This window comes from Diabrotica undecimpunctata, chromosome 7, assembly GCF_040954645.1.
Source record: "Diabrotica undecimpunctata isolate CICGRU chromosome 7, icDiaUnde3, whole genome shotgun sequence".
Lineage (NCBI taxonomy): Eukaryota > Metazoa > Arthropoda > Insecta > Coleoptera > Chrysomelidae > Diabrotica > Diabrotica undecimpunctata.
The window spans coordinates 132,324,947-132,351,512 of NC_092809.1; the positions used below are offsets into that span (position 1 = coordinate 132,324,947).

Consider the following 26,566-nt stretch of genomic DNA (forward strand, 5'->3'; position numbering starts at 1 on the left):
TAGACAGAGTGGCAGAGTATATCGTGTTTAAAATTTCAGAGGTTGGCCACAGATTTGATACTATTCCAGTCCAGTTGTCAAGTGTTGTCAAAAGATTTATCCTATATACTTTTCCTTATAAGGCAACATAACCGCTAAGCTACGGTTTAGTGATTCAGTTCTAAGATAAAACTTTTACTTTTATAAAAAATACACCATTGCTGTACATTAGCCAAGAAACAAGTTATTTATTCTGTTTGTATAGATAAGAAAATATTTAAAGAAATTGAAGAAAACGCCGCCCGGAAAAATGTCCTACACACCAAGTAAATTATCTTTATTATTTTTTTGCGTAAATATTCATTGAATTTGTATAACTCTTTGTGAATTTTATTTAATAATAATAATTCTTTTATTCATTTTATAGAAAGTATATATGCCGCTCTGCCTAGAACTCAAAGAGGCCAACCACTTGTTTTGGGTGGAGATCCTAAAGGAAAGAATTTTTTATATACTAATGGAAACTCTGTTATCATAAGAAATATCGAGGTAATATATATTTTAGAATAATTCGATTTATATGGTCAAGAAATTCAGATGCTATAATAAGAGAGTGAAATGGTATATAAATAGACCAAAACAGTCTATAAACATAATAATAGGAAGTTGGTATAGTGAAGTATTTTAAGAGGTACACAGTCCTTAGATATCATATCTGATAATATGAAATTATAGTTTTTAAATAGCTAAAGGTGAACTAAATATAATTATGAGTCATATACTATATTTAATTTTTATGCATTATTAAAATAAATAAAATATATGCATGTTAAAAAGACCAGAACATGTCTTGATACAATTTTAAGGCATTTATTTAAATAAATTAAAGTAAGTAACTGTAATGTAAACATTATTATTCATGTTTAATGGAATCTACTGACACTATATAATAGAAAATGTTTTTGTAGTGTTCCCAATATAATAAATATATAAGGCTATCATATATCACAGAATAATTAATAAGTTCTATACTTCTTCACCTCCTCTAGATTTACAGAAAAAATAAAATTCTAATGCCTTTTATTTAGATCTGAATTAAAAAGGAAGAGATAGATTGGTAAACATGTCTTACTTCTGTTAACATACCTAAGTTAGATTTTATTTTTATACTACACTATTGAATCCTTTATTAAATTTTTTTGTTATAGAAACAGGAATTTGCAAAATATGCTTTAAAAAGGTTTTTTATACCAAAATATTTTTCAAGAAAGAGGAGATAACACTTATCCAAGTAAAGAAAGAATTTAACATATTTTATGAATACATACATATCATGGAAAACAATCAAATACATGTCCATTATTCATTATTTCTAAAAGATATCAATTGATTTAATAAGAAATATTAGCAATTAAAAGAAGAGTAGAAATTGACCAACCCAAATAGACAAAAATGGGAACAGAGAGGAAAAACACTAACTAGAAGCCAACATTAAGAGTAATAGATTAAAAATAATGAATAAACAAATAATCAAAAGTTTTTATTAACGGCTGAAAAGGTTGTAAATTAGCATTTGACAGAAAAAAGTCCAATAATGTTTGAATCCGATAACTGAAAGAGCTGTACACTTTCAATTATAAACTGTTTCCTTTATATATAATCCAGTTGTGTTATATTTCAAACAAATGAACACAATAAATATGGCTCCTAGAATATAGGCACTATGTACTACGTTAGACAGCAAACTATTTAGTTCCCAATTTCAAGGTGTATGAAAGTATCTTGTGTGGTCAAACATGTTATAATTGAGTGATAAAATACCTTTTCATTTGTATTCTGATATTAAAAATGGATTCTGTAGAACACAAACCTTTATAGAACAGGTATTGTTTTATTGTAAATTTAATAATTGAAAAATGACATTACAGAATAAGTTATCTTAAAAATGTATTGACCTAGTGGTCAAAACATCAATTTTTGAATAAAAAAAAACTCATATAATGTAGTATCCTAATAGTTCAATGTACTTTGTCCAATATTTCCTCAATATGCAATTGAAAATGCATATTTTACATTAATATGACATATTTATTAGATTCAAAATGTTTTTTAGTCAAAATATTGTAAGATTTGTAAATAGATGAAAGCTAAAGCGAGCCAAATCTAGTTCAGGAGGATGTCCAAATTTACCAAATTAAATACATTAATTACCAATTTTCAGTGCCAAAACACTTTTATGGATGAGTATATTATCCTGATAAAAGAATTTTATTATTTTTGTGGATGTGCATTATTTATTTAGCCATTTGGCTCATAATCAATTCAAAAACCATAGTGTAAATGTTTTTAGTCACTGTAGTCTCAAAAATAGAGATGACAAGCAAATTGAAAATGTCTGCCCTGTAAATCACTTGGCATTTTAACATCTGTTATTGTCTTTGCCAGAGGTAAAAAAATAAATAGGCACACTATAGTTATACTATAAAACCAGAACAATAGAGAAGCTATATAAATGGAAGCAGAAGGAAGTTGCAACAATAGAGAGGACATCCAAAACTTCCATCTATTGTGGAAATCATTTAAAAAACCCCAATATTGAACTCTACAACGAAAAATGACTGTGAGGAAACAAGATAACAGGAGAGGCTAACTCTGTATACCACTTAACTTTAGACAATCTTTTACTTACTTAACTAAAAGAGCTTAGTTTGTACACAAAAGAAATTAAAAGCATAGATAATCATTAAGGTTATTAACTCAACATATCTAGTAAAGGGAAAACAACTTTTAATTGGTTGAAAACCAGGAAATATGTAAAAATACTTCCATTGATCAAACCAATATATTAAACAGAACTTGGTAAAAGCTTTTAAATGGGATACCAGGTATGAATCATGATAAATCAGCTTGTTACCTGATACTAAATTTAAGAAGGATAATTATTGATTTTAATAAAAAAAGGTGTAAAAAAGGGATTATAGATAAAAAATGTTGCTTCAGGAGTGAAAGTGATAGTAGATAAACTTGACTTCCTTGACTGAGTGTGACATACCTGAACCAAAAAGAAGAAATATAATTCATATTCAATAAATTAGCTTTTAATTAACATCAAATTATTAATGACATAAATATTGCTTAAAATCACTTAATATTTAATGAACTAAAATATTTTGCTGAAATCCTAGAAAGTGACTGATCTTTTTCAATACTGCTCATCCCAACTAATATCGTGTTTATAAGTCAAATCTATCCTAGAATATGAGTGGCTATAACCCCTGACTTACCCCTTTGAGAACTGTTGAGACCTTGTCACATTTATTCTATCTGAACTAATCTTATGTTTTTCACTCATATTCTGCCTAAAACTGGAATAGCTAAAACCCCTACAAGAACTGTGAGATCTTGTTGTGGTGGAGAGGTGCTTTATGTTTTGTCATGATCGCTAACAATTATACAAAGTGAACATAACTGAATGAAAGCTAAGGTCATTTCAATTCAGGCAATACCCAGGTTTCATTAGCCTTCTTCCAGCTTTTGATTCTATTTCCTAGCTTGTCGTGGGACAAAAACAGACTAAGTACAAGTAAAGACTCTGTAGAGAAACTCAGCAAGTACCGAAAAACGCCCATCAAGCTAATGTGAATTGCGCTACGAACAAAGGGTACTGTTGAAGTAAGGCTTCAACCCAAAAGACACTCAACTGCAGTGGTTAAAACCAATCCGAAAGTTAAAAACGCAGATGGGAATATCTATGGGACCAATCACCAACTTAGCTTGAATTATTTGTAACTTCTACTTATTAATATGAGTTAGTAATTAATAAATAAAATAAAAAGCTATACAGAATGACCCAAAAGCTTAAGAATAAAAATAGAACTAATTTTGTATGGTGACAATCCCTGCTTGTAGACTTCGTATATCTTTTATAACAAAATTTTTCGACCATGCTTGTAAACATTTGATGATAATTCTTGGCCGTTATGGGCCGAAACTCAGTAGACGATAAGTTATGGTTCAATATTTTTCTATGTACATATTCAATAGCCAAAAATGCAACTATCTTCCACATATTGTGGTTTTGTTGCGTGTGTCTGTTACATACAACAATTTTCTCTCTAAAGCCTTCGATCGAAGGTATATCTTACTGTTCCTTTGACATCTGAAGGTTTCCGCAGCACTTAAGTCTACCATAGTCGGAGACAAAACATTAGGAAGAAATGAATCCAGGCTTCTAGGCTATACCTTTTTAAGTATGGAAAACAATGTAGCTTTAGAAGATATGGACTGTTAGAGCCTATCTCCCTTGATACACTTAAATACTCAAATAACCTGTAATACCTGCTTGTCGTCTTGAACCGTGGGTTAGCTTTTCAGTACTCTGCACAGGACAGACTTGGCTGTGAAGTTTTCATTCCCGAAACGACATGTTCCAATGATTCATAGGAAACGTTCTATGGATATATAGAACAGATGTGAATAAGGTATCAGCAAATAAACGTCCTCGGATCAACTGAGAACATGACACACACACTTAAACACAAAATAAACATATACATTGATATAATTTGGAACTTTGTTTTAGAATCCTTCAATTTCTGATGTGTATACAGAACACTCGTGCCAAGTTAATGTTGCCAAGTATTCTCCAAGCGGCTTCTATATAGCTTCTGGAGGTGAGTATTTCATATTGTACTTAAACAAACATGCTCATATGTTTATTTATTTATTTATTTATTTATTTATTTATTTAATTAACGGATATACCATTTTTACAGAAATATGACGTCAACCTTTACAAAGCTTATATATAGGTTGCGTTAATAAAAAACAAACCAAAATTAAAATCAAACAAAATTCAATTAAAGTAGTAGCTTAAGTTATTAAATAATGCTCAAAATCTCTCAAATGATTTCTTAAATGTTGCTGTAGATATTCCAAATAACTCTAAACTATTGCTGTGCTCATTGGCAGTTCGTAAAATTCTTGTAATGGGTTCATTTTGGCCATAATTCGTAGTGTGGAATGGAATGTTGAAAATCTCAGTGTTATGAGTTCTTCTAGTATTAACATTAAAATTTATTAAACTTAGTAACTCTGGATCTTGAACATATCCATTCATAATTTTAAAAAGGAAACATAAATCCGCTTGACATCTTCTATCATGCAGTGATGAGATATTTAGTATTGACAGTATATCATCATATGTGTATTGATGTCTAATAAAACCAATTTTGTAAGCACATACCCTCAAGAATTTATTTTGAACTCTCTCGATACTGTAGATGTCACTGTTATATGAAGGAGACCAAATGAGAGAACCATACTCCAAAACTGATCGAACTAAACTACAGTATAACATTTTTAAAGTTTGAACTGAAAACTGATTACAGAGTCTAAGAATAAATCCCAACATTTTTAAAGCTTTAGCTGAAGTTTCGTTAATGTGATGTTTAAAAGTTAGTTTAGAATCAAAATTTATACCTAAATCTTTAATATTATGACGTGCCTCTAAAGGTACATTATTTATACAATAATCATAATTTACAAACTCTCTTGTTCTTCCAAAAGTAATTTTAAAACATTTTTGTATATTTAAGTATAGCATGTTTACCTCACACCAACTAGCTAAGCTTTTAATGTCATTCTGTAACAAAGAGGCATCAACTAGGTTATTAACTCTTCGAAATATTTTAAGGTCATCAGCAAACATTAGAAATTTACTATTTTTAATCACTGAGGATATATCATATAATTATATATTATATATTATTATAATAATATAATCATTAACAAATATATTAAATAAGAGAGGTCCAATATGAGACCCCTGAGGAACTCCTGAGGTTACAGATACTCGTTGAGATAAACAATTCCATTTTTGACATACTGACATCTACCAGATATATAACTACCTATCCACTCAATTATTTTACCTCCAAATCCATAGCCATTTAATTTAGCAATAAGCAGATCATGGTTAACTCTATCGAAGGCTTTTGAGAAGTCTGTGTAGATAGCGTCAACCTGACCCTTCTGTTCCACTGAATTAGCTATAAAATTCGTATACAATATTAAGTTCGTGCATGTAGACTTTCCCTTAGAAAAGCCATGTTGTCCAACATCAATTAAATCTTTACAATTCCATGTCAAAAAGTTATTTACAAGACACTCAAAAAGTTTGGGTAATACAGATTGGTTACAAACCGCTCGATAATTTTCAACATCATTTTTATTACCAGATTTGAAAATTGGTGTTAGATAACTAGTCTTCCAAAGATCAGGAAAGATGCCGGTACTCAATGAGGAATTAAATAAGTAGCAGATAGGTTTTACAAGAGTAAAAATGCAATGCTTGAGAACATAAGCTGGCAAACAATCTAGTCCAAGCGATAATTTCCAAGGCATCTTTAAAACACTATCAATTATGTCAGAGACCTCAATACTATAATTATTCACATTTACACTATGCTGATAGTTAAAAATTGGTGTCTGATTAATTTTAGAATTAGAATATGTAGTTGAGAAAAACTTACCAAATAGATTAACTACGTCTTGAGCATTATCACTTGTACTATCACCGTAGAACATATTAGATGGCAGATTATAACTTTTACGTTTATTATTGATATACTTCCAAAAATGTCGAGGATTAGATAGAATCCCATTCTCAATATTATTCAAATAGTTACTATAACATTGAGAGGAGACTTTTTTACATTCATTTCTTAACTGAGAAAATCTTAAATAATCATCCCTTCTACCAAATAGTTTATATTGCTTATGTATTTTCTTTTTTAAATATATCAACTTCCTTAATTTACCATTAAACCAAATCGGAAACGAACTTGTTTTAAATTTTTTGATCGGAACAAAGAAGTCAAAACCTGTAAACATAAAATCATAAAATACTGCTAAGCTGTAATTCACATCATCTGATAAAAGTAAGTCCCAATTTAAATTTGCAAAGTAATCATTTAATCCAATGTAATTTGCATTTTTAAAATCATAATAAAATTCTTCGTAGTTCAGTTGATCATGCTTTTCAAAACCAGTTAATTCTACAATTATAGGTGAATGGTGGATACTATTATCAAATAGTGAATCAAGTGGAATAACTACATCAACATTATTTAAATTAGTAAATACTAAATCTAGAAAGACATTACGACTATTACCTAGGTAAATTGTTTATTTGAAACATATTAAAATAACCAAAAGAATTAGCCAAATACACAGCAGGATAGTCTTCAGGGCATTCAACATTTAATCCAAAGTTGTCATTACTCCAGGAAGCATTTGGTAAATTATAATCACCACACAGTAACAAGTTTTCACACTTCTCCATCACATATTCAACTGAACTGCAGTGCAACATGTATACATTTAGGTCGGATGCAGGAGGGATATAAACTCCACCCAAAACTATGCACTTATTATTAACTTTCAGCGATACAAAAATTTGTTCTACTTCACAATCGGGGATTATCACTTTCTGCGCACTTATGTCATTTTTAACAGCAATCAGCACACCTCCACCCCTAGTTTTTCATGTAGAAGCAGGATTCCGATCATTTCTAAACACGTTATAACCAATAAGTCCTAATTCTGCATCGCCATATTCACAAGTTAACCAAGTTTCCACCAAAATGATTATATGATAATTACATTGAGCTATGGCAATTTCCAGAGACTTTAGTTTTGTTCTTAATCCACCAACATTTTGATAATAAATTGATAACGGAGGTACGCTTATATGTTTCGTTGTGTCTAGTTTTTTTGTGTGGAATTATCATTTTTGCAAATTTCAGGTATACCTTTAATATATCGTATAAATAAATCTTTCTCACCTTGTTCTTGGCGTTTTTTGAGGTCCTCTTTGACTTCATTGAGTTTGTTGAGTTGCTGGGGGGTTAAATCAGTATTTATAAATATCTTTCTTGCTTTGGCAACTTGAATCTTATTTTTTAAAATATTCTTTACATCAAAAGTATTTGTTAATACAATTTTTAGGGAACGAGCACCATTTTTGTTTTTCTTACCAAATCTAACAGCTTTGACAACTTTAATATCCTCTTGAGTAATATCTTTGAAAATTGAGGTCACAGTAGCCAAATCATCAGAAGCAGCATTTCTTCTATCCACAGATTCACCTAGATTATGAATGATTAAGTTGTTCATTCTCTTTTGTCTTTCAAATATCTGACAATATCCTCTTCTTGGTTTTTAGAATTCTGCAATTTCATATCATTAACCTCATTCTGCAGTTTTTCAATTAATTTGAACAGTTTTGGAACAAGTTTCATTCCAGATTTACACTCATTCCAGATTTACACTCATTCCAGATTTACACTTATGTCACACTCATGAGATACTTACCACAAAAATAGTTTCCATATACAAGGTTTAATAGATTATAATAATTAGCGAGTATATTAAGGTTACTCATGTATATCACATTTTTTCAAAAGCATACACAATTTATCTACTTTATTTATTGGGAATAAACTATAATTATAAGTGAAAATACGTCTAAACATACGATTTGTATGCAGAGTCATTATCCTGCAAAAAGAAAATATCTTTTTGATAAGTAGGGTGATAAGTAATGTCCAATAATAATTCCTAGTTATTGTTCTAGCATTATTCAGAAAATCAATCAGTATTATACTCCTTGGTGATCCCAAGAAATTGAAACAGGACTTTTCTGTTCCGGCAGATTTCAATCCTTGGAGAATCAGAGTGTCTTCATTCCATCGATTGCAGATTCAATCTTTCATCCAGAACTTAAGGGTTAGAAGTTTGCAGAAGTCTAAGGAATATTCAGTGCCTCAGATATTCGTTTTAGCCCAGTTCGACGGTCTGATAAAATTATTTCATAATCTGCATCGATATCTACGGGGATTGACACAAAAATTGCCCTTCCTGACCGGTTTTCACGTTCAATGGATAATTTACCTCTTTTGAAGCTGAAAATCCAATTTTTCACGGTCACATACGAAGGATATTGATCGCCAAGGGTATTAAGCATATCTTCATAAATTTGCTTAAATCTTAACCCCTTCAAATATAGTAACTTGATGGTGGATTGATACTCCAATTTTTCATTTCAATTTCCAGTTTCGGTCGACATTCTTGCTTTCAAATTTTATGGCGCTATTCTGGTTTGACTGTTTGCCGCAAAACTTGATACTGATACTTCTAATAAATTATTCATAAACATATTTAAAATGAATTATAACAGAAACCTGATTTGTTTATACTTCAGATCAGTCTGGTAAGATAAGAATATGGGACACGGTGAACAAAGAACATATCCTCAAAAACGAATTTCACCCTATCGGAGGCCCGATCAAAGACATCGCATGGTCTCCAGATAACCAGAGGATGATAGTAGTAGGCGAAGGCCGTGAACGATTCGGACATGTCTTTATGTCGGAAACAGGTACGTCTGTCGGAGAAATATCTGGTCAGTCTAAACCCATAAACTCCTGCGATTTTAAACCATCCAGGCCTTTCAGACTTATTACCGGATCAGAAGACAACACCATCGCTATATTTGAAGGACCACCGTTCAAATTTAAGATGACGAAACAGGTACACAGTTAAAATTAAATCTAGTGATGAAAATTGTAAGAAATAATTTACGCGATGTCACAATTTGCTCCATTTATTTATTTTTTTAGGAACACTCACGCTTCGTTCAAGCTGTAAGATACTCACCCTCAGGAAACTTGTTTGCGTCGGCAGGTTTCGACGGTAAAGTTTTCCTATATGACGGTACGTCGTCCGACTTGGTAGGCGAAATTGGAGCGCCAGCACATTCGGGGGGTGTTTATGGTGTTGCTTGGAGTCCTGACGGAAAACAGCTGTTGACTGCCAGCGGAGACAAGACTGCTAAGTTGTGGGATGTGGAAACGAGGCAAGTAGTCTCCGAATTTGTCTTAGGAAACACAGTAGATGACCAACAAGTAAGTTTAACATTGTTTTTAAATTTATTATTATTATTATTATTATTGTTTCTATTGTTTAAGTTTCTAATATGTGATTATAACACAAAGTTACAAGCTCCGTGGAAACAATTTGGGTCTTAAAATTATTTAGTAGGTTTCTAATACCATACTTCTGATCACAACAACATTAAGAAGTTTAGAATTTGTCTTGAGAATTAAAATACAAATTATAATGAATGATGGATAAATAATCAAGATGTCAGCAATATTGCTGGAAACAATACTGCAAGAAATTGTTACATGATACTGATGAAACCTTTCAATCACAATCATAGATTCTAGAGAGATAGAGATCGAACCTTCATTTCTAAGAACGGACGTGGAAGAGGCTGTGCAGTTACTAAAAGTAAATCACACAACGGCTTAAATAATTAAAGCAATGGTAAAAGTATGTATCGGTACAATCCATAAGTATGGACATGCTTTGGCAATACGTTAAGTGGCCAAAGGAAAATTGTGTGAGTCAATTTACATTTGCACTAGAAGCATTATACAAGAAGGGCTCACCTACAGACTGTAGAAACTATAGAACATCAGTTCTTATGTCCCATGCAAGTAAGGTTCTGATTCGTATTAAAGACCACTTAAAACCTTTCTTGCTCCCACAGATACCTGATGCTCAAACTGGGTTTATACCTGGAAAAGGAACGAGGGAACGAATTTTATGTCCTACAAATATTAGAAAAAGCTTAAAAATTTAGTGTTTAAATTTTTAACATTAAAAAAAATTTCCCTACTCCTGGTATCAATATTTTTGTACGGGATTAGATCTCAGGTCATTATTTTTGTATTACCAACCTAATTTATAAATGCTGTACAAATATGTTTGGTCAAAAAGTCCCTCCCCTTTGAGTGGTAAGTTTATCATATCTGTGACTCACCTGTAATGGATAAATAAAACATATTAACTAATCATATTTATTGTACATTCAAAAAATAAAATGAAATTTTAATATCAACAAAGCACATCTTGCCTACAGCTATACAAAAATTTGAAATTGATACTTATGGCTTCATGTAGTTGATAGTATAACTTGTTGATGGCTTCAGATGCTGGTTGGATGGGTTGTAGCTGAATGAGTGAATTGAAAGTTAATGAAGATGTCGGGGATTCCATCCAACAAGGGGAAACAAGAGAAATTTATTTCACAATCAAGGCCGAAAAACTAAAATAAGAAACCTTGTGTTAGCGATAGCATAAAATTTCAAACATTTCATTGCCAGAAGATTAACAAATATATAAAAAAAGCAGATGGCAAAGGTTAAATGAATACAATAATTATTAAACAAATAATTAGTTAAATTACATTAAAGATTTTAGCTGCATATATGATTAATACATTGAGAAAGACATGTGGCTTGGAGGATATGTACAAAAAAATATAAGAAATTATCAAAAAGACACTGGATATTGGTTAAATAGTAAATATAAAGAATTATCAACTTACCCCAATGGCGATGTAAATAAATTTACGAGCAGAAATTCCAATTTAAATAGATATAAGATGCAGAAAAAACATTGCCACCTCCATAATTTAGAAGTGAATACTGATATGACAGAACGGAGCCGCCAACTGACAAATATATTTTGTCGCTTGGAGTAGGTCACAAATATCATACGACATTTTACATATGTCTATGGCGTAGATATGGACTATAGAATCGAAACTAGGTACTAAAATTGTAGAAGAAAATATTAAATAGGGTATTTAGTTGATGGAAGAATTGAGCGCCAACTATTTTTAGAATAAAAATAGTAAAATAAAACAGAAAGTTAACTAATGAATTAAATCGACAAAAATTGGAATAAAATAATTGTTTAAAGAAAAAGAACAAACGTGTGACCTTTACTTAAAACGTTACAAACTAAAAAAAATTAAACAAAAATAGCTATTGCGCCCCCCTCCCTATATAGATGGTTTGCAGTGTAGTCATATTTACTGATTTCCCACCACCAGCTTATTCATTGTACAAAGCTTGAATTTTTGTTAAAAATCTTATTTATAATTATCCTAAAAATCATCATATTTTTGTCATTTCAGGTGTCGTGTCTTTGGCAAGGCGACTACCTCCTAACCGTTTCTCTGAATGGTTTTATTAACTACTTAGACATCAATGATCCAACTAAACCCCTAAGGTAGGAAATATTGTAAACAATAACATTATTAATATTACTATTTAGAACGTATATCGTAGCTGCTTCTGCAAAACTCGACAAACACAGTCAGACTTTGTGTAATTTTAATTTGTTCAGAATATAACACAGTCCCGGGGGATAAAGGGGTAGAATGCGAATACATGGAGTTGATTCCAGTTTACTCCAACTAGCCTCTTCTACTCAAATCCGACTCTCACCTTCACGCTGGTGTCCCCTGTTAACCGAGCAACCCAGCTGGAGATCTGGTATCCAACCCGGGTGGAAAGTTGGGTCGGGAACTGACGAGAGTGGGTGAAATGGCCCTCCGAAAAGGGGGTTTGGCGTTGGGTTAACTACCCAACCCGGTAAAACCTAATAGTTACGAAATCGAAAGTCAAAAATGCCGGACGGAAATCTCGACGACGACCTATGCAACGAAATAAGGACCTGAATAATGGAAATAATGATCTTAAAGTATTTACCTGGAACGTTCGCACACTTAACGAACCTGGAAACATCCGCAAACTGTGTGACATATTAGCACAATATAATGCTGATATTACTGCAATACAAGAAGTACGATGGACAGGTCATGGCATAATCCAAAAAGCAAACTACAATATATACTATAGTTGCCATAGAACCAGACATGAATTTGGGACAGCCTTTATAGTCAATAATAAAGTCAAGCACTTGGTTATAGATTTTAAGCCGATAAATCCGCGAATGAGCTGCTTAAGGATCAGGGGCAAGTTTTTTAATATTAGCCTTATTAATGTACATGCCCCAACAGAGGACAAGCAAGACGAAGAAAAAGACAATTTCTATGATGAATTAGAAAGAACATATGACAATTGTCCCAGAAATGACATTAAAATAATAATCGGTGATCTGAACGCAAAAATCGGAAGGGAAGAAATATATCTACCGCACATTGGTAAATATAGTCTCCATAATAATACTAATTCGAATGGACACCGAGCAGTCACGTTCGCAGCCTCAAAGAACATGATCGTAGGAAGCACATGTTTTCTACACAAAAAAATACATATGGGGACTTGGACCTCGCCTGATGGATTAACGAACAACCAAATTGATCATGTGATCATAGATGCTAGACACTTCTCCAACCTTATGGATGTCCGCACCTATCGAGGCGCCAATATTGATTCAGATCATTTTCTAGTTGGCACAAGAATTCGGGCTAGAATCTCAAATGCGAAGAAGGAGAGAAGTACCAAAACAAGGCGCCTTAATATTGAACTCCTCAAAAACCCGCAAACGGTAGAAAGGTTTCAAAACTATATCGAAACTAAATACATAACTAAAGAGAATCTAACAATTAGTGAACAATGGGAAATGTGTAAAAATTACATTAAAGACGCAGCAAATAACATTCTAGGGCCGCAAAGACCACCACCACGCAATGAGTGGTTCGATGCTGAGTGCGAGGACATTACAAGAAGAAAGAACAATGCATATAAACTGATGCAGCAAAGAAGAACCCGAGAAAAAGAACAAAAATATAAAGATCTCAGAAGAGAAGAGAAGTACATCCATCGGAGAAAAAAGCGAACTTATGAAAATAGAATATTGGAAGAACTTGAGGCATTAAAAAAGGAAAATCAAACAAGAAAATTCTATAAAAATCTAAATAAAGCAAGAAAAGAATTTAAACCAAGGATCGGACTATGTAAGGATAAGGAGGGGCATATACTCAATACAAAAGAAGAAGTATTGAAAAGGTGGGTGGAACACTATAAAGAACTGCTTACTATCGAAGTAGAAGATCCAAATCAACCACCCCCAGGAGCAAACAACAATACACCATTGGAGCCTCCATCAATTCAGGAAGTACGGGATGCAATAAAACACCTAAAAAATAATAAATCTCCAGGAAGTGATGGTATACCCGCGGAACTTATTAAATGTGGAGGTGCTACTCTGACTAATCATATATATAAAATCATACTGAGAGCCTGGAATGAAGAACAAATCCCAGAAGAGTGGTGTATTGGGATCGTTTGCCCGCTACACAAAAAGGGCGATGAATTAGAATGTAGAAACTATAGGGGAATAACCCTCCTTAATACAGCATACAAAATATTTTCGAGTATTTTATATGGTCGCCTGAGTGAATATTCAGAGGAGCTTCTTGGCGAATATCAAAGTGGTTTTAGGCCTGGTCGATCAACAACAGACCAGATCTTTGTGCTAAGGCAAATACTGGAAAAAACCAATGAATTTAATATCGACACATACCATCTTTTCGTAGATTTTAAATCGGCCTATGATAGTGTCCTAAGAAATAAATTGTATGAAGCCATGGATGAATTCCACATCCCCGATAAACTGATAAGATTGGTTAAGGCTACAATGCGTAAAGTTGTTTGCAAAGTCCAAATACAGGGCGAACAATCACAGGCATTTGAAACGCATGTTGGGTTGCGACAGGGAGATGCGCTGGCGTGTCTCCTTTTCAACATAGCTTTGGAAAAGGCGGTCAGGGATGCCCAAATAGACAGCAGAGGAAACATTTTTAATAAATCATCCCAAATTTTGGCATATGCAGATGATGTTGATCTAGTTGCCCGCACAACACGCAAGCTAGAAGAAATGTATACCACCTTGTCACACGCCTCAAAAAATATGGGCCTGCAAGTAAATGAAAATAAAACTAAGATAATGGCATCAACACCCAACGATAGAGCCAGAAACATCGGCCACCAACTCACGGTTGATAATTCTACCTTTGAAGTGGTGGACAAATTCACATACTTGGGCTCCCTGATCACCAAGGAGAACGTCATGACTGAAGAAATCAAGCGAAGAATAATCCTAGCAAACAAATGCTATTTTGGACTGAGTAGACATATGAGAAGCAGAAACTTAAGCCAAAAAACAAAAATAACCATATACAAAACCCTTATACAGCCAGTGTTGACATATGGGTCTGAGGCATGGACCATTTCCAAGGCAGATGAAAATCTCCTGCTTATATTTGAACGAAGGATCCTGAGAAGAATATTTGGTGGCATCTGTGAAAATGGTGTTTGGAGAAGGAGGTACAACTACGAGATATATCACAGATATAAACATATATTTGGTGGTAAAGACGTAGTATCCTTTATAAAAATAGGAAGACTAAGATGGGCAGGACATCTGGCAAGATCACAGCAGAACAACCCTCCTAGAAGAATCCTTATGTCACAACCTGTGGGAAGTAGAAAAAGGGGTAGACCAAAACTCAGATGGAGGGATGGTGTAGATGAGGATGGTAGACAAATAGGCGCAGCAAACTGGCAACAGTTGGCAATGGATAGAACTGACTGGCGTAATAGACTTGGGAAGGTCGAGGCTCTTTTATAGGGCTGTAGCACCAATGATGATGATGATGATAACACAGTCCCTTCCGTATAATTACCTGAAACATGGATGTATTAATTAGAATGTAACATTAGAACATTTAATTTTTTGTACAATTTTATTTATCGACTCTTAAAGGCACGAGGCCACGGTTTAAAATTCTCTGCTTAGCCCATAGATGGCACTGTTTCAAAAGAAGTGCTGTTTATGCTTTCAATTTAATTTTTGTTTTAATTGGAAATAGGTCTTTTTTGGCTTTTATAACCATTGAATGCATTTCTGTATAGAATCATCAAACTGTTCATAGTTTTCTAGTATTCGCTATTTGATTACCTTATCAATTACAGACAATAAATCCCCAACTTAGTAATTCTAACATTTCATTATCTACTCTAAAATTACAAGTATAAGAATTATGATGAAATGAGTCACAAAAAAGTGTATCTGGAGAAAAAGATTTTACTGAGTTAGCATTGGTAAACATTAGATCCTGGAAGACATTCCTGCTATTTAATACGTATTTAAAAAATCATACATTTGAGCAAGAAACATGGCTGATAAATTTGTTGAACAAGCGAGGCACCATTATTACCATTTGACCACAACACTCCTGGTAGATAAAAGTCACCCACTGTGTAAAACTTACAGCTGGGATATGAATACTAAATTTCTTCCACTGCCAGTCAGTGATCACTGTAGAGATCAACAGAAGATTCTGGTAGTATATATACATCCCCTACCATAAACTTTGATCCTGAACATTTACAAAACAAAAACAGTTGTTCAAAGTGCGCTTTGATGTTCATAATAATTTAAGCTTGTATGTCACTCTTGTCTATATCAGCAGACCACTTCCTCTGTTTTTTGTTATAATTTGCACATGTCTATAAGCACGACATAAATTGAAATTGCTACAGCTATGTTCCTCAGAAAAGATGAACAATGTAGCACTAAGTTCAACCTTGCAATCTTGATACGAAGCCCCTCCCTCCAACCCACCACGTTCTGATGTTGCGAGAGATGTTACTTGCCTAGCTCTCCTTCATTACTTTAGAACATCTATTAATGTATCGAATGGTATTTTTTAAATCGTATTCCATATTCTAACTTGAAGTTCAGTTATTGCTTTCTTTAACTGGTCTCTTTATTGGCTGATCTAAACTAATCTCTAACTTTGACTCAAAATTGGACAATTTTTTTCCCAATTTTAATACTCCTTAACAAAAGTGTGTTTTCTCTTTTGCGATAGTGGCGCCATCGGGCGGTGAGGCTAAGTACTTATCGGACCCCCCTTGTTTGTTGCTGCTATCACAAACTTCTATTTTAGACTCTTCTGACCACGACTCTTTGAAAGTATTTCACAAATTGACCATGACGCATTTCTTCGCACAAGAAAAAAACATTGATTACACGTTTTGATAACCACAGTTGAGGAGCTTATTTCCAAAATGTCTTAAATCCATGAAATAATGAAACTCAGAAATCACAGATTTTTATTTAAAGAAAAAGTAATTAAAATATAACTTTAGGAAGAGGTCTCATGATTTACAAATTATATTGTCAATCTTTATACAGACGTAAAAAAATCGTAAGCCTTTGGAAGGGCTAAAATTAAAATCATATGACCTGGATTTAAGACGTTTTGGGAAAAAGGTATTTAATATGATTAATATCGGGTAAATTTTAATTAATAAACTCAAATATTGGATAATTAATGAAAATTGTGGATTTATTTTTAGTTTGCGATAAGTAATATTTTTATAAACAACAAAAAAAAAATAGCTTTTAAAAGTTATTCAATCGCTACATGTTTTTTCGCCGTTATAAACTCGTCCTAGAATTTAATTTATTTTCACTTGTTAAAAAAAGCATAATCGCTTGTTGTTGCCTTTCTCTTCCTTCCACATTTATCTTTTTATTTTTACCTTTGTCCTCGCCGTGTTTGCTTCAAAATATTTTTTATATATCCTAAACTTACATACACCATGACAATATTTCTTTAAGTGTTGACCCAAATTAGTAATCTACTCGGAGTAATATCCATATTGAAAAATAAGAAAAGCTTTAGTCCAGATTACTTGATCAAAAACACAATATTTTTTACAAAAATACAACACTGTCAGAACCTGTCACTTCTTTGGCAGAGGCAACGCCTTGTCAATTACTAAAAAAGGTAAAATTGTAAACAAATAATATTTATTCACATCAATTCATAACATGCTATACCCGTATTGTATTTCATACTCATGTTACTATGTATACCTTATTATATTTTTTATTTCATAGGGTTATTAAAGGGCACAATAAACCTATCACTGCCCTTACCCTCAGCGAAGACAGAACAACGATGTACACTGCCTCTCATGATGGATTTGTTACCAATTGGAACGTAGAAAGTGGAGAAAACGATAGGGTGGCCGGTGCAGGTCACGGTAATCAAGTTAATGGTATAAAAGTGTCAGAAGAAACTGTCTATACATGCGGAATTGATGATAGCTTAAGGCAAATTGACGTGGAAGGTTTGTTAGTAGTTCTTGTTTTATTTGTGTTTCTGCAGCAGTTTTGTGAAGGTTAATGTACTGCTTTTGTCACAATTTACAAACTTTCAGCTTATGCAATGTTTAGATAATAGTTTAACAAGATAATTGGTGAATAACGAACAATTTGGTTAAATATTCTTCGAAAAACTTTTGCAGGAACAAAACGAATAAAAGAATGTGTTATTATTTACAAACGTTTCGTTTAATTTCTAGGAAATACGTACAAACCCCAAAGTCTGAAACTCGGTTCTCAACCGAGAGGTATGGATATACTTAAATCCGAAAACGTTATTATAACTGCCAGTGTAAATGAAATTACGGTAGCCAAAGATACCCAAAAACTTAGCACTTTAAAAGTGGATTACGAACCTTCCAGCGTTAGTTGTTCCTCGAATGGTAAGTAAAGTTGGGTTTTATATGAAAATGTTTGCAGGTTTTTTATTTTTAACTGACGCAAAGTGAAACGCGTTAGAAGGGCAGAAAAAATCCAGAGTTCATCGCTTGGTTGTTCTGTTTTCGAAGTAACATATATAATTTAAAATTTAATAAAAATCATTGTCTGAAGTATGTACGTGCCTCTCCCTTATCAGGCACAAGGAATTTCAAATAATTCTCTTAGAACTAATTGCTTATGTAAATTGATTATTAACCCGCTTACTACACAAACATACACTCACATAATCAAACCTCAGCAAAACAATACGTCTGAGAATGTAGGTGAAATGTAAATAAACATTTCTTTTAAATGTGTTAAGTTTGTCGTTGGAGAAAACGTTAAAAATGTGTTTCTACCATCACGCCGGTTCTTATTGCCTAACAAGTAAGTTTTCAATATCACATGGCATCCTGTCATGTCAACTTAACAATTGTGATAGTATCATAAATCATCCTTGATGAATGAACCTAACATTTTAAATATATTAATATCCCCTATTTTCATAAGGCGTAGTCCTAATCTTCTGTCATGCCAGATGTTACTTAGTAAGTGTCGTTTTTATCATTGTGTAATTCTTAACAGCTTCTTTTTAGAGTTTACGATTTTTTCTCTTGTGTTTAAGTTTTCACTGTATGCTGACTGTTTTATCTGTCTTTTTTGTTTCACCTTCATTTTGTGCCCAATAAGTCCACTTCTAGTGGTCATGTTATCTTTTAAAATGTTCTTTAGCGATTATAATGCACACCAAAGCAGCTTTTTGGTCTGCAATTATCTTAATATAATAATAATTCTTTGATTTGTACCAATTTTGTGAAATTGGTTTTTTATGTAACAATAAGTATGATACTTTGGAGTAAACTTTAAAAAAATTTATTTAATATCAATTTTCAGGCCACATTGCTATTGGAGGAACTGTAGATAATAAGGTACATGTGTTCAAACTCGAAAATAATAAGTTAGAACCAGTTACAGAGTTGACCCATCTGGGTCCCGTAATGGATGTTGCCTATTCACCGGACGACAAGTATTTAGTAGCTTGTGATGGTCATAGAAAAGTCGTACTTTATGAGACAGAAGAATATAAGGTAAAGTATACATATTGATGAGATAAACAAAGACAGAGTTCTATGTGTATTGAAGTTTCCTTTAAATACACTTTTATTGCAAAATATTTAAAACATAAAATCATGTATCATGAGTATCAAACAAGGTCTCATCTAAATATACAATGTTTCGTTTCATTTTTATATACCGTGTTATATTTTTTATATAATCGTTACTTAAAAAAATCATTCTACCGCTTTCCATAAGCGCCTGACTTATTTCTAGGGTTTTATGCTTAAAATTATTAGCTTTGAGAAATAATCGAAGTGTTGTTGAACAAGAAATTATTTTTCGAACCAATTCACTGTGAAGGCTTTCAGTAGTTGGAAAAATTCGCTGCCTACATTTCGTATACTGTTCTTGTCAAGTTTGATGAGGTGACGTTTCTGAACTTTGTTCTACCGTTTCCCTTCTTCCTAGATGACAATGTTCCTCCTATAATCGCATAAACGGTACATTTTGGCATCTTCTTAAAAAAATGTTTCCATAATTGCCTCTGATCTAGAAAGTTTAGAACAGAGACCTTCATAAACATTTTATAGCATGCAAAACATTGATATAACGTTAGTTATACCAGCAACATGTATCTGTATTCATTCAAGTCATACATTTTTACGTTTATGCTCGCTCAACAAATTTCAAAACTATCCACGTAGACTGGTACCCAACCGACAACGATAAACGCTTTGTACATTTATTTTTAACACCTCCAGGGAATCGCCGCCTACACAAATTCTTATAACATTGAATTATACCAGGCTCGTTCTAAAAAGAAATGTCATTGATAACATCCACATATTTTATTCGATTATTACTTAGCTCTCAATTGCCCCCGATAAATTTTTATTATATTTATTATTTATGTAATAATTTAATATACAAACAAATATTTTTTTGCACTTTCTGACTGAAATTCTAGCTTTCTAACTAAACTCTGTTTTTTAACCAGGAGGAGTAAACTAAAAAGACAGATTCACACCCAAGAAAGTTACTAGAAAAGTTACCAAATACATCTTCTTTTTTTGTTGATTATCTCGGCCTTGCGGTAATCCAGTAATCAGTATCGGACACCTTCACACGTTGATTCTCACATAACTTTAATTGTTTATGTTTGAATAATAATTTTTCGAATTAACTTCCAATATATATTATTTAGTATTTCTAATTACAATAAAAAAATGTTGGACTGTTATGAAGAAGTTGAAGAATTTTTAGAGTTTATTTATCATATTGTAGAAGAAAATCGTCCGGAACGTATACGAAAGCAATATATTCGTGATAAAATGATATCTAAAATCCAATGGAATTTTACAATATTACTGTTCCAGTCTGCTTATATTCTAATACAAGCTATCTTGAAAATTATAGTGGAAGTGAGAATTTTCTGGGGTACATTGAAACAAAAAACGCCATGTTTCGTTCGATAGCAACGACTTCAACTTTATTGTAATTGATTGTAATAATCAATATTGGCAACACGCCATACACCGAGTGTTTACAAACATTAATACAAAGATGGCGCTACATGTATTAAAATACTTTTTTGATACATCACAACAAGCTAAAGTAATGTGCTAATAAAATTAGCACATTACTTTAGTAAGTCTTGATTTTAACAATAACTATTCTGCAAAATTAACCTGTTGCCTGTTTTATTTTTGCTACCGTGGCTGTTATTTTCATTCCAGAATTATCAATTTTGATTTGTTTATACATGTTTATTATAAACTGTTTTATTTTTGCTACCGTGGCTGTTATTTTCATTCCAGAATTATCAATTTTGATTTGTTTATACATGGTTATACAATGCATTGTTTCTCATTTGAAGATAAATGACCCAAATCTACACGGCGTTATTAAGTAAAGAGGAATAATTACCACTAGTACTTGGCATCGAATCCATATTGGTATCTTAATAACACTAATATATCGCTAAATAGTTCTGAAAAGAACTGTTTTTATATAAATACAAACGAAATATCTAAAAATGTAAGGAATAACGCAGAAAACACAAAAAATCGTCGATATAAATAAATATATATAAATTTTGAATTTTAAAATTTCACAAATGTCACTAGTGTCAAAATGTCATAATTTAGTGGAGTAAACTTTCCTACGGTTGGACCAATTACAAACAAGCATTACGGCGCGAAAAATTTGAATTACTCCTCCTGGTTAAAAAACAGACCATAGCTAACATAGACAACACAATAGCTTGGTCGTTTGATGAATGTTTTAATTGTTTTTTGTATTATATATCATATTAATTTTCTAAAAGAATATGCGGTGTGAATATATCACTGGCAACTTCAGGATTGACGTCATAGTTTCGCATTATTGATTATTTAGTTTAGAAATGATTTCCTCTAAATTTACCTTTTTTATTCATCTGCAATTTGAACAAAGCTTATTTTATCCAAATTTGTCCACAAGTTTATCTGATAAAAAAATTTTGTGTACAACCAACCTAAAACAAAAATTACCCCATTAAAATCTGATGATGTACCACCTTGTAAATCTGTATACCACAATTTATTGCCGGGTATACTGTCCCTTCATTTTACACTATTTCTTCACCACTATTAACACCATAGGATATTTTCTGGTTTTCATCAGTTTCATTAATGGAATTTATCTTAATAAAATCTCTTACTTCTTCTACATAATTTGCGTGGTAAAGTTACTTCTATTTGTATTCGAATTTCTAAAACTACATGCCTTCTGGAACTACTACTTCCTCTATTCCAGTTATTCACATTTGATGATCTGCTTCTACATTCAAATGATTTATGGCCCATTTTACCACATTTCAAGCATTTAATCTCACTTACTTTGAAAGCTGCTTCATGACTCACATTAGTTGGTTTGTTTTTACCAAATTTCTTCAGTTCTTCGTCCAATAATCTAGATTTAACAAAACTAGACATACTTTGTCTGATTTATTTATCTTACTACCACACCTTCCAGTTCTCTTATAATTCTGTCAAAATTCATAAAACAGCTCATTATTCAATAATCTAGATTTAACAAAATCAGACATACTTTGACATAAGATGACTGATTCATCTATCTTACTTACCTACACCTTCCAGTTCTCTTGTAATTCTTTCATAAAATGGTTTTCCAGTTTTTGATCTTCTTTTTTAATGTAAGCTTAATGGATAAAATTTTCTCTTTGTGGGGTCTAAACTTTCAAGCACTTATAACATTTTCTTTTCATTTAATCTACTCTAATCTGCTTCATTTAAGTTACTAACTTAAAATTTCCAACTGTTCTCTCCTGTGAGAACAGGAAATTGTTGACCTGCAAACATCCTTGAAATTAATCACTTTTACTTGATTTTTTACTCTAGCTATTAATCAGAGTCTTTTGGGCCTATAACCTATTAAATATTTAATTTAGAAATGACTTAAATAAACTCGTTATTGATGGATAACTTCTTTTAATAAAATCAACATGCTACATTTTTACCTGCATTGTCATTATTTCACTCACAAACATGACATTGACATATTTCATAATAACACAATATCCAATCTACACTAACTACCAACCTACATTAAACACGCATATCCAATTCATGGTCAGGGCACGGAACAAATTTTATTTCTGTGTTATATAATCTATAAAATACTTTGGCATCTATAATCCGTTTTGTTAAGGAAGAAAAAGCAAAATTTGATAGATAATTAAGACAATAAATTAATATAAAAGTTATGAATTATTTTTTTTGCAGCTTGCCAATAACAAAGAGTGGGGATTCCACAATGCCAGGGTTAACTGTGTTGCCTGGTCACCAGACTCACTGTTGGTGGCTAGTGGTAGTTTAGATACAAGTATTATTATTTGGCACGTCGAAAAACCTGCCAACCATATCGTTATTAAATGTAAGTATCTACTATTCATAATGTTTAATTGTCGATATTAAAATTACTTAAGATCATCGATACTTTTCATCAAGCTCGAGCGTATTCTAATAAAGATGGATATTACCAACAACTTCAAAACTAAGTCTTTGGTCACACATTGAAAATATGTTATCTTATTATTCTGAAACCGAAAACACCAGTATTTGAACAATTTGAAGCTAATTTATTAATTAAAGCAGCTCCCAACTTAAATTACAAAACAATTTATCCTTTAAACATTGAAAGACAGAATGTTGTTACCTTAGTTTGAAAGATTTTTGTTTTTTAGATTTTTTAAAACCATTTGGTGTCATAAATGATGAATGTATTCAATTTTTAGAAAACTTTTTAATTTTGATAGATAAATGGAAATATTTTGGAGATTGCAGTTCTTTTTTATCTGTTGATACCCATAATGCTTTACACTATTCTACTACAGTAAATTATTATGTTAATTAAATATTGTTTAACAAAGTTTTAAACTGATAATACCTATAGAATCTCAGTTTGGTAATTATAGGCAGTTATAAGGTGGCAATTATTATGTTAATTTAAGACAACTATTAATCAGAAAAAATAATTAAGGTAAAGGCGCCGTTTCAATGTACATATATGCTGCACAGTTCGGTCAAATTAAATTGAACATTTCCCATTTGGAGTATTTAAAAATGTGCAAAGAAGGTAATAAAATATATATTAAACCATTTATGAAAATCATAGATAAGAATTTAATAAAAGTACCTCAAGAAATACTCGATTCTGCACTACAGTATGTACTGGATGTCAATTTTAAAGTTTCAACAAAATTATCATGTACAAATTGCATAAATGCAATTAAATATAAAGTACGGATATACAACGTAGATGCAAGGTGGAGAACATCAAGGACTGGCTAAGAAATAGAAGAGAAGAATGGAATGATCATACAAGCCGAATAACAATAAATAGAGTAGTAAAGACGGCAAGAGATGGTTCCTCAATAGGAAGACCACGAAAAAGATGGAACGCTCACTTACTGGAGGCACGTTGAAAAACATAGTCATGTCTACATAAAAAGAAGAAGAAATTGCATACATGTTATTGTTAATAATGAGGGTAAAGATACAGAAGACCAAAGCTATTTTGAAATTTTAAATGGGGGTGATTTAACTGTTCCATCAATGATTACTGTGAAAATTACTACCATAGTTCATAATACATTGTAAGCACTAATTTCTAAAGACTTTGAATAACAATTTTTAAAATGTAATTATCATAAGTTAATATACATTAAAATCGCCAAATAAGATTTAAATCAGAGAAAAGAAAATTTATTTTAGAGATATGTATTCATGTAATCAACCTCAAACGAAGTTCTGATTGATTTAATGTTAGCTATTTTAGCTACTAATATTTTTATTAATAATTATTGTACTACATCAATTCAAGATAGAATATAAAAAAAGTGATAAAAAAGAAAAGGGCACAAAAAAAAGAAAAATATCTTCAAAAAAACTTCAAAGTGCCTACAACATTTCTTTTATATGAATTTAATGTTGACTTTTTATTTTAAAATATTTTTATTTTATCACATATTTAAAGTGTATTTTGTGTACGAATGACTGTGCCCATTATCTAAGTAAAATAAATAATATTGTGTGTTAATTTAATCAAATATAACTCTTTAAAATTGTATTCTTCCCGCTATATTCCCTCTATTTGACAGATTAGCAGTGTTGCCACGTCTAATGTAACGGGCTGATGATAAAGACGGTCATGATGATACGAAAAACTATTTTTTTTTTCGTTCTTAATTTGAAAATTGGTAATTTCCTGTAACCATAATAATTATTATTTTGTTTCAGCCGCTCATGCTCAAAATCAAATTACAAGACTTGCCTGGGTAGACAATACCACGTTAGTATCCGTTGGACAAGACTGCAATACCAAACTGTGGACTATTACCCCTTTTTAGCGCTTTAATATTTATATATCTAACGCGATTTGTTATTAACTCATATCGTTTGATAAATTATGTATACTTTCGCTTTCTCATCAATGCATTTATACTAAAACTTATTTATGTACCATACTGTTGACATAATTATAACTTTCAAAAAATAAATATTTATGCTGAAAATTTATTACCCAGTTAAAGACACCGCTGAAGAGCCCTTCAGTGTACACTTCCCTGGATCATAAATAGTGGAATCAACAATTGACTGGGGATCAGCAGGCAACGAGGCTGCAGAGGTATTTACAAAAGTAGCATTTGCTACTCATACGAACCGTATAACTTACTAGGAATGGATGGTATTTATATTTAAAAAGGGCCGGTACTTTTGTACTGCAGAATATGCAGTGTACTCAGAAGTAGTGTAGATTTCGGGTACATACCTAAAGCACGGAGAAAAATTAGAGTAACTTTCATTTCTAAACAATGGACAAGAGGACGGAAAATATAAAGTCTCTAAGACCAATAAGTCTGATCTCATTCCTACAGAAGACAGAGAAACTGTTCGGCGGGTACATCGGGGATGAAATATTACTAACCAGTCCAAAACATCAAGATCAACATGCCTATAGAGCAGGGAATTCATCCGAGACAGCACTCCACAGAATCGTTGAAAAAGTAGAGAATATAATTAAAAATAAAGAGGTGGTCCTGGGAACCTTTCGATATTATCTATATTAAATGCACTGAGACATAAAGAAATCGAGAATATTTGTTTGAATCAGATAGAATCTCCAGAAATAGAGTTGTAAATACCACCATACTTGGAGAAACTCTGTTTCTCAACCAGAATGAACTGAGGGATGAACTTGCTAAAAAAGGATCGGACGAATAAAACTGACTAGCTGTAACCCTGACTAAAAGCTGAAGTACGTAGGGCTGCAGAAGACAGGGTCCGAGAAAGTAGTGAGCGTTATTGGGAGAGAATCCTAAAACAACCACATGGGAAAATCTTAATTTGTGGACCATATACAAAAAGAACAGGAAGTGCTTCATATGGGCAGGAATAAACTGACAACAGTAACAGCAATGTTGACCGGTCATACACCAGTAAGAGATTCTTGAATAAAATAGGCATTTATAATGGAGACC

General features: G+C 32.1%; 1 protein-coding gene and 1 long non-coding RNA gene across 2 annotated transcripts; one reads left to right on the forward strand and one right to left on the reverse strand.

Annotated features, from left to right (window-relative positions):
- Positions 1-25,585, forward strand: flr (actin-interacting protein 1 flr). The gene is made up of 11 exons (XM_072538236.1): positions 1-305; positions 407-528; positions 4,562-4,652; positions 9,245-9,573; positions 9,663-9,947; positions 12,032-12,126; positions 17,779-18,011; positions 18,246-18,428; positions 19,360-19,553; positions 23,310-23,460; positions 25,326-25,585. The coding sequence occupies exons 1-11, from the start codon at positions 290-292 to the stop codon at positions 25,433-25,435; spliced, it is 1,809 nt and encodes a 602-aa protein (XP_072394337.1). The 5' UTR covers positions 1-289; the 3' UTR covers positions 25,436-25,585.
- On the reverse strand, positions 10,900-23,132 carry LOC140445855 (uncharacterized). The gene is made up of 3 exons (XR_011951450.1): positions 22,652-23,132; positions 21,949-22,039; positions 10,900-11,155 (listed from the first exon to the last, which is right to left on the reverse strand). It is a non-coding gene; the product is annotated as an uncharacterized lncRNA (long non-coding RNA).
- Positions 25,586-26,566: the final 981 nt, after the last annotated feature.

Excerpts from the sequence above, each read along its gene's own strand:
- flr (XM_072538236.1), top strand. Across the intron at positions 529-4,561 it reads TTATCATAAGAAATATCGAG|AATCCTTCAATTTCTGATGT; the intron begins GTAATATATATT and ends ACTTTGTTTTAG. Across the intron at positions 4,653-9,244 it reads CTTCTATATAGCTTCTGGAG|ATCAGTCTGGTAAGATAAGA; the intron begins GTGAGTATTTCA and ends TTTATACTTCAG.